The sequence below is a fragment of the Helicoverpa zea genome, chromosome 16 (genome assembly GCF_022581195.2).
Source record: "Helicoverpa zea isolate HzStark_Cry1AcR chromosome 16, ilHelZeax1.1, whole genome shotgun sequence".
Taxonomy (NCBI): Eukaryota; Metazoa; Arthropoda; class Insecta; order Lepidoptera; family Noctuidae; genus Helicoverpa; species Helicoverpa zea.
Window position 1 is genome coordinate 4,067,359 of NC_061467.1, and position 16,948 is coordinate 4,084,306.

The following is a 16,948-nucleotide window of genomic DNA, read 5'->3' on the forward strand; positions in this document are numbered from 1 at the left end:
TTGCACCACAATACTGAAAGACCAATATTTATTTTATATTATAAAGTAAATTGCAGAAAACAATCTCATTAAGATCAAAAAACGATCATAAAATCAACACACATTTTTTTTTTAAGTACAGGAAAACGAGTAGGTAATTTATTTGTTTGCATACCAATTCCCCGTAATCACTAATCTCAAAAGCGATCCCGAGAACGGTGTATGGACAAAAAAAAACAATAGGGTTACCTTTCAACTTTTAGCAATCAATTCCGGGCCTCGCTGAAACAATATTAACCTAATTCTTAAAATATTTGCATCGATTTATGGGTTCCTTATGGGACTCGATAACTACGTCATCGTGGTGAACTGGGGGTGTACCTGTTGACCTGACACAGATACACCGATAAAATATAGCTGCCCACTGATTTACGTGCTGCACTCTGGAAATGAAAAAAGATACTAATCCGGCCATAAAAAAACATAGGTACTCAAATTAATTTATGCGTACAAATAACTACTTTAATATAATATTCGTGGTTAAATAACAAAAGCCAGACTACTAAATAATGATATTCAGTAAACGAACTATGCGGTTAGCTTTTATAACCACAACACACACGCACGTCGGCTCGCAATTTTTAAGCAGATTATGGCTTATTAAAAAACTTTGTGCCTCCGTGTGTAACAGAGGTATGAGGTATTGCTTTGATAAAGCTGTAGACAAAGCAGATAATACAGCCATTTTATCTCCCTACCTTAAAGGAATGATTGCCTTAATTTAAGTGAAATTGTTCAACTTGAAAGCAAGTTACTTTGGGTCCTTTTCAAACACAGGTATATGTAAATAAACAGAGTCCCACAGAAGCGTTTAGGAGCTAACTTAGATAAGTTAAGGGAGTGAATAATAGACGGCAGATTGCTTAACAAAGTCTTTATTGTTAGTCGTAAAGTCAGGGGCATCCTCGGTTAAAACAAACTTTGCGCTCACCGCAAGCTATGGACAAAAAGCGGTGCTATTTCAACTACTGATGCGCGATATTAGTTTGTAAGTTTTCGAATAACAATGTTAATGGAACTATATTCACGAAGTTTCTATAGGAAAGGTAAATATTGATTTCGATCTGACTATCTTACAAAATTAACCGAGGAAGGTACAAAGATTAAGTATATTCATTTTATCCTTAAAGCATATAGAGCAGGCATTCAAACCAGGTATACTTACCGACTAATACTTGTATGAAAAGCTTACGATAAAATCTTCAGTCAGTTCAGATAATCGAGCGTAACAGACAAACTGACAGGGCGACGTTATCTCCACCAGTTGCATCACAAAACTTTTTGAATAACCACGTCGTATCCCTAAACATATACATATCTACATACAGACAGACAAAAAGGAACTCTCGAAAAAACACAAAGGGATTCGTTTAACCACCATTGTCAACCCACAAGTGTGGTTTTAATTAAAATTTAAAAAGAGGATGTTTAACGAAGAAACTAAAGTTGGTTTAGGATTAATGAGGGTGTTTAAAAATGTAGATCACAAATTTTATATTCCGTGGCCGTTTGCTGTGCAATAATGGGAGACCTTTTAATTAATTGCCGAAATAAACGAGCAATGTTTCAACTGTAGGTACATTTCATAAAACGTTGAATACAGGACTTAATTCTTCTTCTACATCGTCTGATAATTACCTCTATATTATTATTACCTACGATGGAACAGCTGTGCGGTAATGTTGGTACGATGCCATTATTTCCTTTTGAAGGATTGTTTTGAAATCATACGCGTTAAATATTCCCTTCGCTTGCCAGATTGATTGAGGATTCTAGCCTTGTGTGCTAGGCATTCAATTCTGGAGCTGTCTTCTGAGAAATCTATTCCATACATAACTTATGTACTGGAAATAGTTACCGCATATTTCACGCTGCGAAGATAGGTATGTGCTCATCGATGGTTCGTTTTTGTGTCTAAGAAGTGATTTTGACAAAACAAACTAAGATCAAGCAAGTAGTCACCTTTGTTCCACATTACTCTGATTACATAAGCCGTAGCGAAATATTTGCAAACAATTTGAAATCACTTTAAAGATTCAAAAGCAGAGCAAAATATCCCGTGTAAAGTATCCACTCCACACGTAATCCACAACTTACCTTTTCCACCACAAACTGCAAAAGAGGTAGCATATCCTTACGGAAAATAATTACAATAACATGTCCGACTTTGTTGGGCAAGTTTGAGAGATAAATGTAGGGCCGTGTCCGGCAAGGGCCGCTAATGGAGGCTTAATATCTGCTGTACTTTGGGGTTTCGCAATTCGAAAAGTAAAAGGAATCCTTAATGCGCTAAGTACGCGCTTAATCTGCTTAGCCGTCTCGTGTGTTTCACGTGAATATTATGACATGCTCATGTTGCTTCACTTACCTACTTCATGTGTACAAAAGTGACAAACATGGGTTTTACATAACTTATTTGTTCACGTTTACCTATTAAGCAAAGGTTTTTGAACCACTCATTCTGTATGAGTCAAGTACAAGTTTGATAGTTATATTTACGGTTATGTTACATTTAATGCGACTAAACAAATTGATTATGTAATGTGTTCAAAACGGTAACAAGAACGCCGTAAACGCCGTTTGGATATTACGGCCCTAAAACTTACTTGCATTATCATCATTCCCCTGCCCTTACCCCAATTTTATGTGTGATCGGTGCAGCATGGTTTCGTCTTCCTATTTGCGTATTAACCATAGCCATAGCTAAATAATTTGTAAGTTAGAAAGTACACACGACTTTTCTTCAATAGGGAACATAATAGAACACTTTTAGAAATACCGAATCAATATTAATTTTGTTTATTATTTATTTCCAGAGAAGTTACCTGGAAACGTTCGGCTACCTGAAGAAGGGCAGACCAGAGGTCGGCAACCTGCAGCTCATGGGCAACGAACAAGAGTACGAAGACGACTTCAGGATCGCCATCAAGACTTTACAAGTGAGTAACTACACAATCAAACAGAATAGACATGTCTTAGCGCCAAAAAGTATTAAAATTTAAAGTATAATCCGACATCTCACAGTTGCAATTTTGACATGAAATGGCTGCATTCGTCTAGACACCACACAGTGAAGGTGATAAGATGATGTACAATGTCCCATGTTTTATTTAAATTGGGCACCAGTTCCATTCCAGTAAGTGCGAGTAGTATAAAATCCCTTTTGACCCCTATAATTTAAAACAACCTATCCTTCTCTAAAATACAAACTCATTTTGCTTTTGCTCTTCGACCCACTGTCACACATTAACCTATCAAAATCAACGTAACAAAGTCGTACTTAATACTGTGTTAAAGACAATAAATACATGTCTAATTTGCTATAATCTTCCAGGAATTTGGCGGTATACCAGTGACGGGAGAGATCGACACAGCTACGAAGAACTTGATGAAGCAGAAACGATGCGGCCGACCGGACCGGGAGGATGGTGAAGACGAACATAGGAGGAAGAAACGGTTTGCTGTGCAGGGGGAGAAGTGGAAATACACCAACTTGACTTGGAGGTAAGATGCATGATTTATACATATTATGACAAAGTCTGTTTAGGGATATGGAACGATTTTTAATGAAAATAATTTTTACCCGGCATTTTTAATACTTGATCAAAATTTTACATGATATTTTTTACCACCATTTACTTAATATAACAAAGTTTTAAAAATATTGTAAACATTGCAAACAATGACGCAAAGGAATTAATTTATACCTCAAGACAAAATACAGCGCCATCTATGAATATAAACCAAAATAAATTAAACCACCATGTCAAAAGTTTTAAAAAAGAGCCATCTATTGTTCAGACTGTAAACGAGGCAAACAACTATTAAAGTCTCAGTCGATGAGTTTCTGCTACTCGACGCTAGATGGCGCATGCAAGTAATTTCACTTCGAAGTTTAGTTTTACTATAATAATGGTTTGAATTATTATAATTTTGAAAAACTGATATGAATATTAAATTGCTATACATTTTGTTTTATAACAACCGACTTTAAAAGGGAAACTACCACAATTTTTGGATTACTATTGAGCTTTTTTTTAATGTACTGGTACCTACCAGTACATTAAACCTACGTGTACATTACAATCTACTTTACTACGTGTTTCGTATGTAATTTGATGGTTCTTTAATTGCTTAATCTGCCACTAAAATCAATTTACATAACTTCCTACTTAGATAATGCGTGCAAATTACGAGCAATAACGATATTAGAAAAAGAATAAGGTGGGACCTTAATGGCTCATTTTATGTCAAACAGTTCCAACTGTACTATTTGCTTTAAGACCACATAAAATTGATGACAAATAATAGTTAAATCACGGACCTCGTAAAAGTTACGACGCTTTCCGCGTGGCTTAATTAAAAGAATATGTCCTTTTGACGCCTGCCGACGACTGATATTTGGAGCTTCAAATAAACAGAGAAAGCTCTTAACTTCATCATACATCGCTCTGGTAACGACATTTCTTAATGGTAATAATATAATGTGCCATGTAGGTACTGAGTATTCCGAAATAACTGTTTTTCCTTCACTTACTATGGCACAGTGAAGTTCATTTCAAATATGCGTTGACGATATCCTTACCTTGCTCCATTGAGCACTTCTGCCAACTGTGTTTTAAGAGCTCACCTGATCCTAAGCTGGCTTGCATTTTCCATATGGTCGATTTGGACCAAGACGTTGGCCGCTTGCCCGTCGGTTTTACTTTGATATTGGGTACCTACGTTACTTGCGTAGACAACGTAGAATTAACATAGCTTTGCGTAAGTTGGTACCTGTGTAGGAAATAGATGCCCTACCTACGTAGTAAACATCCCACTGTAGCTAGAGTGATATGTACGAGAAAAATCGATAGCGAGACATTTATATAAACGTGTCGTGTTCGTGCCGCCTGTTACGGTGCCCACTAGGCTGCAGCTTGCAGAGTTTATTCAACTTGATGTCCCTGGAGTAAAAAGCCCGACTTGCTCGTTCGCTGTTTGAAGTAGAAACAACCGCCAAACACGCGGATAATTTAAAAAGTTCACAATCACCTGCACAGACCGCGGCTTCAGCACAATTTCCTGTCGAATTAATGGTCTGTCAATATTGTAGTCCTCCATTACAGCTTGTTGTGCAAACAAGCAATAAAACTAGCAGCGCCATCTCGCGGTGGGTTTACGAGAGCGCGGCGCCGGGAGGGTCAGCACAGACACAGACTCCAGACCCAACCCGCGTCCTGCAATAATTGTTCTATAAATACAATTCGACCTTATGCTTATTTTCGGATAGGGATTAAGGTATATTTTTAAGTCGATTGTGAGGTGTCTATAAAGAAACTCCTTCAACCAAAGACGTTTTGATGTGGGTTTCATGTCAATTTTCTTAGAAAGGAATTCGACGATCCAAGCTATTTATTGTGTAGGTAACGCATTTTATCTTAAATAAGTTACGCAATTGATTGTTATGTGAAGGAACGCGTTTTTTGTCCCTAGGAAAGTTTTAAAATAGTTGAAGGCAACAGCAGTAAAACCTGGTTATCTACAGGAAAACTTCTAATGAAACTCAGTAGATACGCGAGAGGGATTTAGAAAAAAAAATAGTAGAAACTAAAATTGGTTGAGGGCGAGAACCTATATTGAAAATTGGCTGTACATGTGCGTGCATACCTCTTATATTAACATAAGTACCTAAATTAACACTGAAATAAACCAAGTCTTGTGAAATTCAAATAATAAACAACATAGTGTAACGTTATCTGTGCCGTAGCTATACCCACCTAGGTAGGTACCTATCACATAATCACATTAACAAAGCTGGACTTAATGCAATGGATACAATGAAATGTAAACAAACGTCGTTATGTTTTAGACGTCTGATAACGATAGAGTTATTACATGGAAATAACGGTATTGTTTTCGCTATGTCGCTGACAGGGAAGTGACAGGCGCATTTCGCCTCTCGCCGCATGGGGCGCTGTCATCGCCACTCAGCTCAACACTAGCAATAATAATATTATGAAATCCATACTTGCCGGCTACCGAGCTTATTGTTAAAATACTTCGTGAAAATTCATAAGCATTCACGAACCGCGTTTTTTCTGCAACTGCAGCTTGCAACAAATAGAAATAAAGTAGGAATAATGTTGGATGAATAAAATACTTATCTACCTAGTGTAATTTGATATTTGTCTGGTTTTTAATTGACGGGCCAGCGACGGCGGTCGCGACCCGCGGTGGTTTTTGTATAAATATTCTGTATGCTTCCTAGATCTTTATTTCAACTTATTTAACAGACACAAAGTTTATTAGATAAGTTTGGAGCACAAACTTGTTATTTATTGTGCTAACGTGTTTAATATCTGCAATTAAAAATAATTGAAAATTGGCATCTACGTAATATTATGTAGAATGCAATGATAGTTCGTCTTTTCATTTACGTTCCGCTTTTTGATTTTTAAAGATCATACTAAGATGATAACTGTTACAAAATAATACATCTATTGCAAAGTTCCATGTAAAAACTTAAGGCGCCTTTAGCACACCACTGACTTACGTAGCTATTAATTACTTAATAATGTAATTATTATGGTATAGTATGGCTGTATTAAGCCAATTACGAAAATGGATATATTTTTTTAAATTCTTATCGACAGCTAACAGTTTTATAGTTGGGTACAATTTGTAGAAAGTTTAAGAATTTCAGGTCAAGTCTTACAGATTGTTTGATGAAGGAGATACAATCCTAATTACACTACCTACCCTCCTTTCATTACAGTGCCTAAGGTTTTCCCATAACTTTTATGTTAAACTGTTATTTTTTCACCGATAAAGTAGATGAGGACCATGACGAGCCATTATTAATTGTAGTGACGTAGCCACTGCCCCTCCCCCCCGGTCGCCCCACCTCGCCCCCCTCGCCTGCCACCGTCACCGGCCGCGCCCCGCAGGCACCCCGTGGCCACGCGAAGTAGGTCGACATTTCAATATTGAAGGCATTTCACAATTTCTATTGCTCTTTATTGCGACTGTACGGCGTAATAAAGAGCTTATTATGCGTATATTGAATGTAGTAAACCGACAATGAATCTGTGGATCATTTTATTAAAATTATGATTACAATTTAAACCGGGGTTAAACAATTGACGGTTAACCTCTTGAACATCCCCGGTTATCGCAATAGTATTATAGGTTTGGGTAGCAACGATAACACGGTCCAATATCATCATTTTGTTGTACGAAAGCATAAAAGTGTTTTAAAACTACCTCTAGTAACATTTTCTAAACTCAGACTGGACAGGAGAACCTCGTAAAATTTAATAAAGCGTGAATTTCGCCCACCTTCACTTGCATGTTGCTGTACTACCATTATGAATATAAGAGTACCAACATCTTAACACAATATATACGCTATCCGGTAGGTACTTGAAACAAATAAATAGAATAAAAGTAAACAAGTACCCAGAAGTTAAAAGATTAAAAAAAAAATAACAAAATAGAGTATCAAAACGACTTTGTACCCCTGGTGGGACTCGAACCCACAATCCCCGGCTTAGGAGGCCGATGCCTTATCCATTAGGCCACAGGGGCTTGTGGCAACTGTTTGAAATTAAACATTATTTATAACATAGTATTGATTCTATAATTTGAATATCAATCATCATTCACCAAGATTTTCCTTGATCCTCAACCTTGCCTGATCTCGAAGCTCCGTCTAGACAAAATAACGGAAAATTGACGGCGTTTTTTTTCTTTTATTCAACGAATCAATCGTCTGCAAAATGCTTGCTTTTTAATAGTAGGAGTAAATGCACATTAGATACGAACAACAATAGTTATTAGTATAACTGTACTTCAATCATATCAACAATTTGTGACACCACGTTTTATCACATCCATGTATCAACTAGGTAAACATTAAACAGTTGATAACGAGCCGCTTAAGTTATGAAATAAAAATAATTTATTTTAAGGCACTAAAAAATACCAAAATAAAAAATAGCTAGCAAAAAGAAATACTGTGACATTAAATTGCAAAAAGAGAGCCGCCCGAACAGGGACTTGAACCCTGGACCCTTGGATTAAAAGTCCAATGCTCTACCGACTGAGCTATCCGGGCTCATGTATAGTGTTCCGAAATTACGCGCCGCGTTCAAAATGGCACTTGTTTCTTTTTTATTTTAGGCGAATTATTGTGATAAGACGGTACATTTTATTTGAACATAATTTTATAATATTGTGGGAAACTCATGATTCAGTGAACATAATTATCTCCATGGACTCGTTTTAGTTCCTACACCGTTCTAACAATCGTTACTTTTTTTTATTCATTTGATTGGAGATTCCCGGAAACCAAATCACGTGTAAGGCAATGATATGATTCATATTTTTTATGTATCAGTCACTGTTAGATTTCATCTGAAAAAGTAAAACAACAGTAGTGTTATTACAAAAAAGTGAAACAGATGTTTCATAAGCGCTTAGACAAAAAATATACCTATGGGTTTTTTTTATAAACAAATCAAATGTCTGTTTCCCTTTTATTTAATAACATCACATTTTTTTTAAGTGCATAAAGATCAAACGATTGATTATTTGGCTTTTGAAAATGATATCAACGCAATAAAATATCGCCGTGAAATCAATCACCATGAAGTACCTATTAATTATATGGAACGAATAACTAACTTGTAATGTACGAAGAAATCCGGTAATGTAGCTGATTTTTTTTACAAAAGTCTGGTGTTAAACTTATTTATAACTTCCATTGTTTTTATAATTGTGATGATACCGCTATTAATGGGAAGTTGGCGTTAATGACCTCCAAAAATCAAATAGATAGATCCTTTAGGGTTAGGTGTTATTCAATACTTAGTTTAAAAAGAAGTCAATTATATTTAGAACCCTCATATTTTTCTGTAAGTCTTGAGATGGATTGGAGGTATCCAACTATCATAACGTTGTATGTATTATCTAGTCTATACTCTATCCACGGAAGCAAGAGCTAAAAGGTAAACAAAGAATGACACTTTTTCAAGATGGCGGTATAACCCGACCGATGACAAAACGTCACATTTTTGTGTAAAATGTTCGCAGTATCTGTGATTTTGTCATCGGTCGGGTTATACCGCCATCTTGAAAAAGTGTCATTCTTTGTTTACCTTTTAGCTCTTGCTTCCGTGGATAGAGTATAGTACATACACAAACAGTACCAAACATACACAGATATTATAGAATTATGTATAGACCAACTACGTCACATTACCTATCTATAAGTAGGTTTGTAACTTCCTGGAACTCCTAATGCCTCATAACCCACTATATACATACTTAGGTATCCTACATATATAAAGGTATGTATGTTGATACCTACACATAGATATGTATAAATATGAAGTAAATGTTAGTAGGTAGGTACATTCGTATACATATGAAGTAAATTTTGGTACGTACATTAGCGTATATGTGTAGTACATATCCATAGACAACAGGTCAGCCGACGTTCAGGGTGTTCATATGACGTCATAACGCGATTAAATTAACACTATGGACGACAAATTGAGTATTCGGCTTTTGTTTTTTTTTTTACTTGAAAAGAGGTTCGGTGGTACGTTGTTTTCATTGATAGTTATATGGCACTGAAGAAACATACAAATATGCATACTTATCAACTACTTACATACATTTAGATTTTTTCTTCGTTAGAAATATAAATCTGGCCATTGCAATAATACCTACTATAATTAAGAGTAAATTTTTCTTTTTTTTTTGTTTGAAACTACTAAACCGATTTACAAAATTTTACACTATTGGGTCGCTACGCTATTCCCGAGTAACATATGTAGACTATATTTTAGTCAGGTACGGGCAGTAGTTTCCACGGGACTCGAGGGAAACCGCGGGAAATCAGCTAGTCATAAATAAGTAGCATCCATGGTTAATTTTCATCTAAGTATAGACTCTCGCCTTCAGATTCCAGAAGGATCGTTTTAATCCATTGATCCTAAGTCTATTTATGATAGAGAAACTATTTATAGAGATTTTTTTTCAGAAAACTGATATTCCTGTTTATCTATCCTTATTTCTCCATCGCTAAAATTAAATTTTCAACATCCCATAATAAAGCTTTCATTGTATAAATCTGGAGTTAATTTTACCCTGAGACTGATATAGCTAGTTCTCTGAATAAACGGGATAAAGTGCTAGCGGGATCACTATGTGACACCCGACGTTTTATTCTACATAGGTATAACAGGAAGGATATTGGTATGGCGCGGTCACTTTGCTCACTTGCAACAGTTTTTTTCTTAATATAAATGGTAGTGTGAATAATATTGAAAGTAGCTATGTTTTTGGACACCTTTCGGTCATTTAATCATATGTAAGTACTAGGTAAACATTAGCATCATATCATCCTCCTGCCCTTATCCCAATTTTATTTGGGGTCGGCGCAGCATGTTTTCTTCATAGGTAAACATTAGCATTACCTATAAAATAATGCTTTAGATACCGTTAGTTGCTGGGTAAACGAAAATGATAAGTTTGGTTATTCTCACTTCATGAAGGTCTTATATAAACGTGAAATACCTAATGCATGTACGATTCAGATGCGCTACAATTTGAGGATCTCATGCACAAGGGCCAATGCCGAAGAAGAATCCAATCCGGGCTGCTAATGTGAATTTCCTAATGGAAATACCCAATAACACTTGAGATTCGGGAAACGGGGATCGAACCCCACGGCCTTCAGTCGCGCTTGCGTCCACTACACATGGCAGTAGTTACCTACGTTATATAATGGATGATGACTGCAAAATTAAAAATAACAAATTTCAAATTAAGTATCATTTTCAGTGAAAATTTTCAGAATGCATATGTGGAAATTTCTACTTAATTCATCAAACATAAACTGAACACCACAAATAAACCGAGAAGATACAAGAATTTTCCCGAAACACCCGAGATTCTTACACTTATAAACAGACAACGGGAGCGAGATATTCGTTCTGTAGTTGTGTAGTACCCGTAGGTAAGTTGCACTCCGGGATATTCGCCGCGTGACGTCACCACGGCCGCAATCAGCTTTTCTTCGAACCTGAAGGGTTCAAGTTACTACCAGCAGTAACGAAGTGATTAACTCCGTTACTGCCCACACAGATCCATTTGCTTTTTCTATTACTTGTCGTAGTTCTTACAGCGGTGTCTGGTTTTTGTACTCTGGTTAGGTACCAGTATGGTTTTGTTATGTCACTTTTCTGTAGCTGGGGTACAAGTTGGTACAAATAAGAAGTACAACTTTAGGTTTGGATTCGAAACTATTTACAATGGCTATAATGTACGTGCCACTTAATTCAGTCGTGTAGACTCGTTGGCTTAAACTTATAGTGATTCGTTAATTGCTTTGGCTTTAAGAACCAATAAGGTTTTGATGTTCTCGCTATTTGTGTTGTAAATTTTCTTACAACTACTTTTCTGCAATACATCTTTGTCGTGAGCAAATTGAGACACTGTTTGACATGAGGTTGTTTTACAGGACGATATAAATCAGGTTCAATCTCGGCTGAGCTCGTTCAAACGCCACGTTTGGAGACCTCGTACGAGTGGCTCGTAAATCCTGGACTGGAAAACAATCCGTGCCTCGGCCAAGTATCCGGTGGGTCTGAAATTCCAATTAAGGGGAAGCTCTAGACGAGTTCGCAGGTCGACTGCACGCGGGCGATCACTCACTTGCACTTTTAATTAATTTATTTATCGAGTTCGCGAATCGACGGCGCAACTCGCGCCGACGCCCCGCCCCGCCGCCGCCTATATAACCCGACGAGGACCGGCGACGTCCGACAGTTTTCTCAGGGACGCCTCGGGCGCCGGTCGCCCTCACCCGGGAAAATGTGCCGGAAGGACGAGGAATACTTTAAATTTTTAAAGTGGGTAGTCGAAATGTAAGGAGGGTGGCGCGGCGGGGTTGCGAGTAGGGCTCGGGCGGCTCGCGGGCGATGGTCGGCAGCGGTGACCTTGAGGTGAGTGAGTGCACGCGCGAGGGCGGCGAGTCGATAGGCTCAGCGCGCCGCCGCCCGCCCACGCGCCTGCACTACAGCTGTTTCACTTGATAACGTGGCATTTTGACACTTTTTCTTCTATTTTGACGCAGTTTTCATTACTTCGACGAGTTGTGATCGCCGTTGAACCGACGGAAAGTTGGCCGCAGTTCCAAGTTCCAGCCAAATGCTCAAGAATGTTAACAAACTTTTCAATTAGACTTATTTAAAAACTTGTTAAGTTGTATTTTACAGGAGACGACTGAGGAAAGGCCTTGATACTTGCGTTTGTTTATATGTTACGTTGCATAAGTTTCGCTGGATATGATCGATATTTGAGTTTATAAATAGCTTCAATCGATGAAGACGCGGCTGAATTAATTTATAAGGGTACCTATCATAATAAAAGTTATTATCTGAAACCTTAATCAGTTCATTGCTCAGTTGGGATAATCTCATCATTAAAAGTCTCTCATAAAATCCTAAGCCGTAGACGAGACAAAAATTGTTCAGCGTCGGTGCAGCTCTCGCCTACGATAACATTCAATAATCCATAGCGATCCCATGGGGTTTGAACCAATCGAGTTACGTTTGAAAATCGGGCGAATCGAGTCGTTCATAAATCGAGCAGGATGTAGTGTAAGTAGGCAGCGTACTTGGTCGATGGCCAAGTACAGACGCGCAGTAATTACTGTCTCAGGAGCGAGCTCTTAATTTGCTTAATTTACCCGAACCCGCTCTTCGGAGCTAAATCGCACGATTTAATGGGATATTTGAATGATGCGCATTGTTTTAAAACGTCTCGCGTCTGTTCCGAACGATCTTATTTCCGCTAAAACACTTATTCGTTAACTGAGCCGTTAATGAATTAGCAGTCCGCTGTCTTCCAATTGGGCTTATCCTTGTTTCGGGAAACTTCATAACTACCGTACAATATTGACGGGTTTATGAGATGGTACATGAAAATGCATTTGAAATAGGTCCCTTAAGAGATATAGCGTTTATACTTATATTAGAGTGCAGTTCTTAAATGAAAAGATAATATCAGAGTGAAATTGCACCGGTATGTAAGAAAATGTAAAGGAAAATCTAAAAACGTAAGCGCTTCAACCCCGAGATGCACGGAGATACTTTAGCGGTTGATATTTTTACGTACATTTTTGGAGTAAGATCTCAAAAAAAATTAAAAAGTTGTGGCACACCGTGCTCAAGATTGCTTTCGTGTGGTTGGCAATAAAAGACCACCAAGTGTGTACTCAACCGCGCGGCTCTGTATTTAGAGCATGAATTTTAGATATGTGTAACCAAGGACAATATAGGTGTACGTAAAAGTACTGTATATCATGTGCCGAGTGGGCTCATACTCTGCTATTATTCATAATCCGACTGTGCCACGTTTTGTTCCTTAAGCCCAAAAATGTAGCGCCGCGTACTGCTGGAAATATTCACTGCTATTTCGCTGCTAAGTATTTTATTACTAGGGGTGTATGTAGCACTTTTCTGATGGGGAAGAAAAACTGATTTAAAAAATCATTACTGCTTTGAATAAAATTACAAGTCGATATAATTATCTAACCACATTTGCCGAATAGCAAAAAAATAAAATACTTAGAAAAAGATCAAAATAAAAATTGTAAGCTCCAAATAATATTTAGAAAGCGTGGAACACGTCGGGATATATGAGGACAGTACGCTACACATACGTGATGTATCCGCCACATTTTAAAATGTGCGGAAAGCTCAACTTTTCCGCTGAGAACGAGGAGGCCGCATTTGAATTATAGAGGAAACGTTGGGAAAGCCGTCAGTACCCTTGCAACGTCTTACACTCGTTAGGAATATTATGATTTATGCGGCACCCGGCTCGGCCGCTCCGGTAAACAAGGATGATTTCACACCATTTACTGACAATGTTTTTTGTACAATAAGTAATTTTGGCTTAACGCCGCCGCAGAGGTTAGACTGGAGCACAAATAATTTAATAGGCGTGCTCCTGCGTATTGTCATTGTAATAAAATTGCGATAAGGAAAGAAAGCAGTCGCTGTAATTAAAGGTGGAGGTTCCGTTTCACTTTTAATGTTCCGTTTAATTGCTGCTTTGATACTGAATTTTGCTGGCGTTCGCGAATTACCTTAAACAGATGTACGTCGTTTGAATGGACGTAAAGTTTTAAACAAATTGAATACAATGTAATTGTTGGGGTATCAATTTTAATTGAATGCGAACTACTGTTTTATTCAGTTCCTGTCAATTTGTTGTGTAACGACCGCGGCTAACAATTTAATAATAACGGTTAAAGCTGTACAATATCAAGGAGCGCTATTTCTAAATAACTAATGGAAACGGTTTTCCTTTCAATTATGAAAATTACCGCTGTATTTGTATATACAACAAAAGTATGATTTTGTTGTTACTGGGAATTGTCTATTAACATTATGTGTATTCAAAGCTAATGCATTGCAGAAGTACCTTAATTGTACAATAATATCATTTGATAACAATATTAAATTTTGTTTCTAAGTTGTATTTATATGTACGTTAAAGTTTCAAATGGAATTTCGAAATTGAAACATCCAATACAATAATTCTTGGAGTTAACATACTTAGTTGTGATCGTCAATAAATGCTAGTAAATACATATTTAATTTACTTATTCTACTGGGGCTTCTCTCATTCCGATTTTACAATAAATCATCTGACTTTTCCCAGAAGGATTTAATGTTGTACAAAATCCTATGATTCAGGAAAACATACCAAGTCTCAGTTATCGTTGTGTAGCAATGTATAATCCCATCAACTTCTTAAGCGCTTCACGTTCCCCCCGAGACAACCGCAATAAGACAAGCATCTAAAAACACATATCTCCACAGAACTTATAAGGCGTCCTCATAGGCCCCTCCAAAATACATAATCGATTCAAGTTTATTTTTCGTAGCAAAGGTAAATGCAAATGTGGAGGAATTCTTTCAACGATTCCGAAGAAAATGTTGCTGGTACGGGCTCAATCAAAAATGTTTACCTACGGACTGAGCTAGTTCAATATTTTAGCCCCTAGCATCACACATTCACGTCAGCGAGGGAGTGCACCTCACTCTGGCGCAATTGAGTTTACCGTTAACGCAAACGTGACGTTTTACACGGATAAGTGGTTCGGTAATAGAATTCATGTGTCTCGCGACCTTTCTCTAACGATCTAAATTAGTGTTCAATGAAATACGTGAGTTACACGGGTATTTGTTCCCGTTCTCAATCTTTTGCGTTTTTCTTAAATGCTGTCTCTTCTTAACATTATTCTATAAAATGCAACCATTTCTGAATTTACCGTAAACCATTAAGTACAAAAGTCTTTCACAAAAAACGCAGACCAGTTTTCACAGTTTCAGTAGTTCTCTACAGTGCGATAGATTCACTCCAATAGTTGAGTCTACAGGTAAAGCCATTGTTTTTGCAGAAAAAATACAAGTATTTGAAGAGACTAGTATTTCGCAGCCTCTAGTCAGGTAGAACTGCCGGTTCACAAAAAGACGACCAAGTTACACACACAGCGGACCGACAGAATTTTTTGCTGACCACACGGGAATTGAAACTAGCGAAACTTTTATCAGGGCCATTCAGACATATGACTTTCAGACTAATACATACGTCAACAACTTGTAACCACAGCTTGTCAATTGCAGACCTGAATGTAAAATAATGAAGGATGCGTAGCTACACCATGGTTAACACAAACAGAAAGTACAACGTAACGACCTAAACAAAAGGAATTAGACGGCATTATTTGCACGCGCCCGCTAAATGACCAGTTTACAACAACAAATGCTGAATAAAACGCAGTGTTAATTAAGATGGGTCGTATATCAATAAATCCAGGCGACTGATTCCTTGCTAATTGCCAGGTTGCGATGAAGTGCGGAATCAGATGCAAGCGCGACTCGGTGCAAAATGCAAATTCGCCGCCGCCCTAACAGCACTGAACAGGCGGACGTAAAAATGTTTACGTAGAACGCTTGACCGCTTTTAATTGTTCTATTTAAATACAGAGAGCTGACATAAAGGCTAAAATGCTCCGTTTGCAGATCAAATTACATTCATTTTCATCCGCTCTGTGATAATTAAAAACACATTTATATCGGAGCTTTACATGCAATTTGTTTCATGAAACATCATCATCTTTTATCGCGTCGCCTAGAAAGGTCAGGCATTTAGATTTTACTGGTTTTCCGTTCAAATTGAGTGCAAAATAAGAAACTGTTCGGTTTATTAGATTAATGGAGTTTTGTGATGTTACCTGGGCTTAATTACTAGCATTTGCTAAGAAGTCTCTAATTTTAATACCTGTCTTAGTTGTAATTTCGGTTACAATTCTCTTTTCACACTCACTGTTAAATTACTCAGAAGGTATTAAACTTATTAATTAATACGTTGTATACCTGACAAAGATATAGATATTGTAATGTAGGTTGTATTGTACCTACGCAAAGTTATGCTTTCCCGTGATTTGGGGTCGTGATTGAGGCTACGCAGATATTCAAAATATTTCTACCGCATTCCAGGCGCAGGTAGTGCGGTGCATATTGAAAGTCAAGCATGTTGTATAATTAAACGTTTCCTCGGCTATTTCGGTGGTACAAATTCGTAAATGTACGATACTTACATCTGACATGAGATTGGGCTCGTAGACTATCTGTATTCGCAGAGCGGCGCTCGTAGCCGGCGGCTACGTCGAGCGGACGGGGTGCGAATGCAATCCGGATTTAGTTCAATCAATGCATCCACTCGTCATGTTTACGTAAAATTGAGCAGAATCAATTTTCGTCGGCTCACTTAAAATTCGAACACATTCGCCTATATCCGGCGGCACATGGTACATTTCCTGCTGTCTAGTCAGCAGTCG

At 37.6% G+C, this 16,948-nt stretch overlaps 1 protein-coding gene and 2 non-coding genes across 4 annotated transcripts in view; 1 reads left to right on the forward strand and 2 right to left on the reverse strand.

Annotated features, from left to right (window-relative positions):
* The window catches only part of LOC124637704 (matrix metalloproteinase-14-like), a 136,926-nt gene that overhangs the window by 44,066 nt on the left and 75,912 nt on the right, over positions 1-16,948 (forward strand). For both annotated transcript variants that reach the window (XM_047174323.1, XM_047174324.1), the window contains 2 exons: positions 2,856-2,978; positions 3,374-3,543. In XM_047174323.1, coding sequence (XP_047030279.1) covers positions 2,856-2,978; positions 3,374-3,543 — 293 coding nt within the window. The remainder of the gene's footprint in view (positions 1-2,855; positions 2,979-3,373; positions 3,544-16,948) is intronic.
* Trnar-ccu lies at positions 7,536-7,608 on the reverse strand. Its single transcript has one exon. It is a non-coding gene; the product is annotated as a tRNA-Arg (tRNA).
* On the reverse strand, positions 8,065-8,137 carry Trnak-uuu. Its single transcript has one exon. It is a non-coding gene; the product is annotated as a tRNA-Lys (tRNA).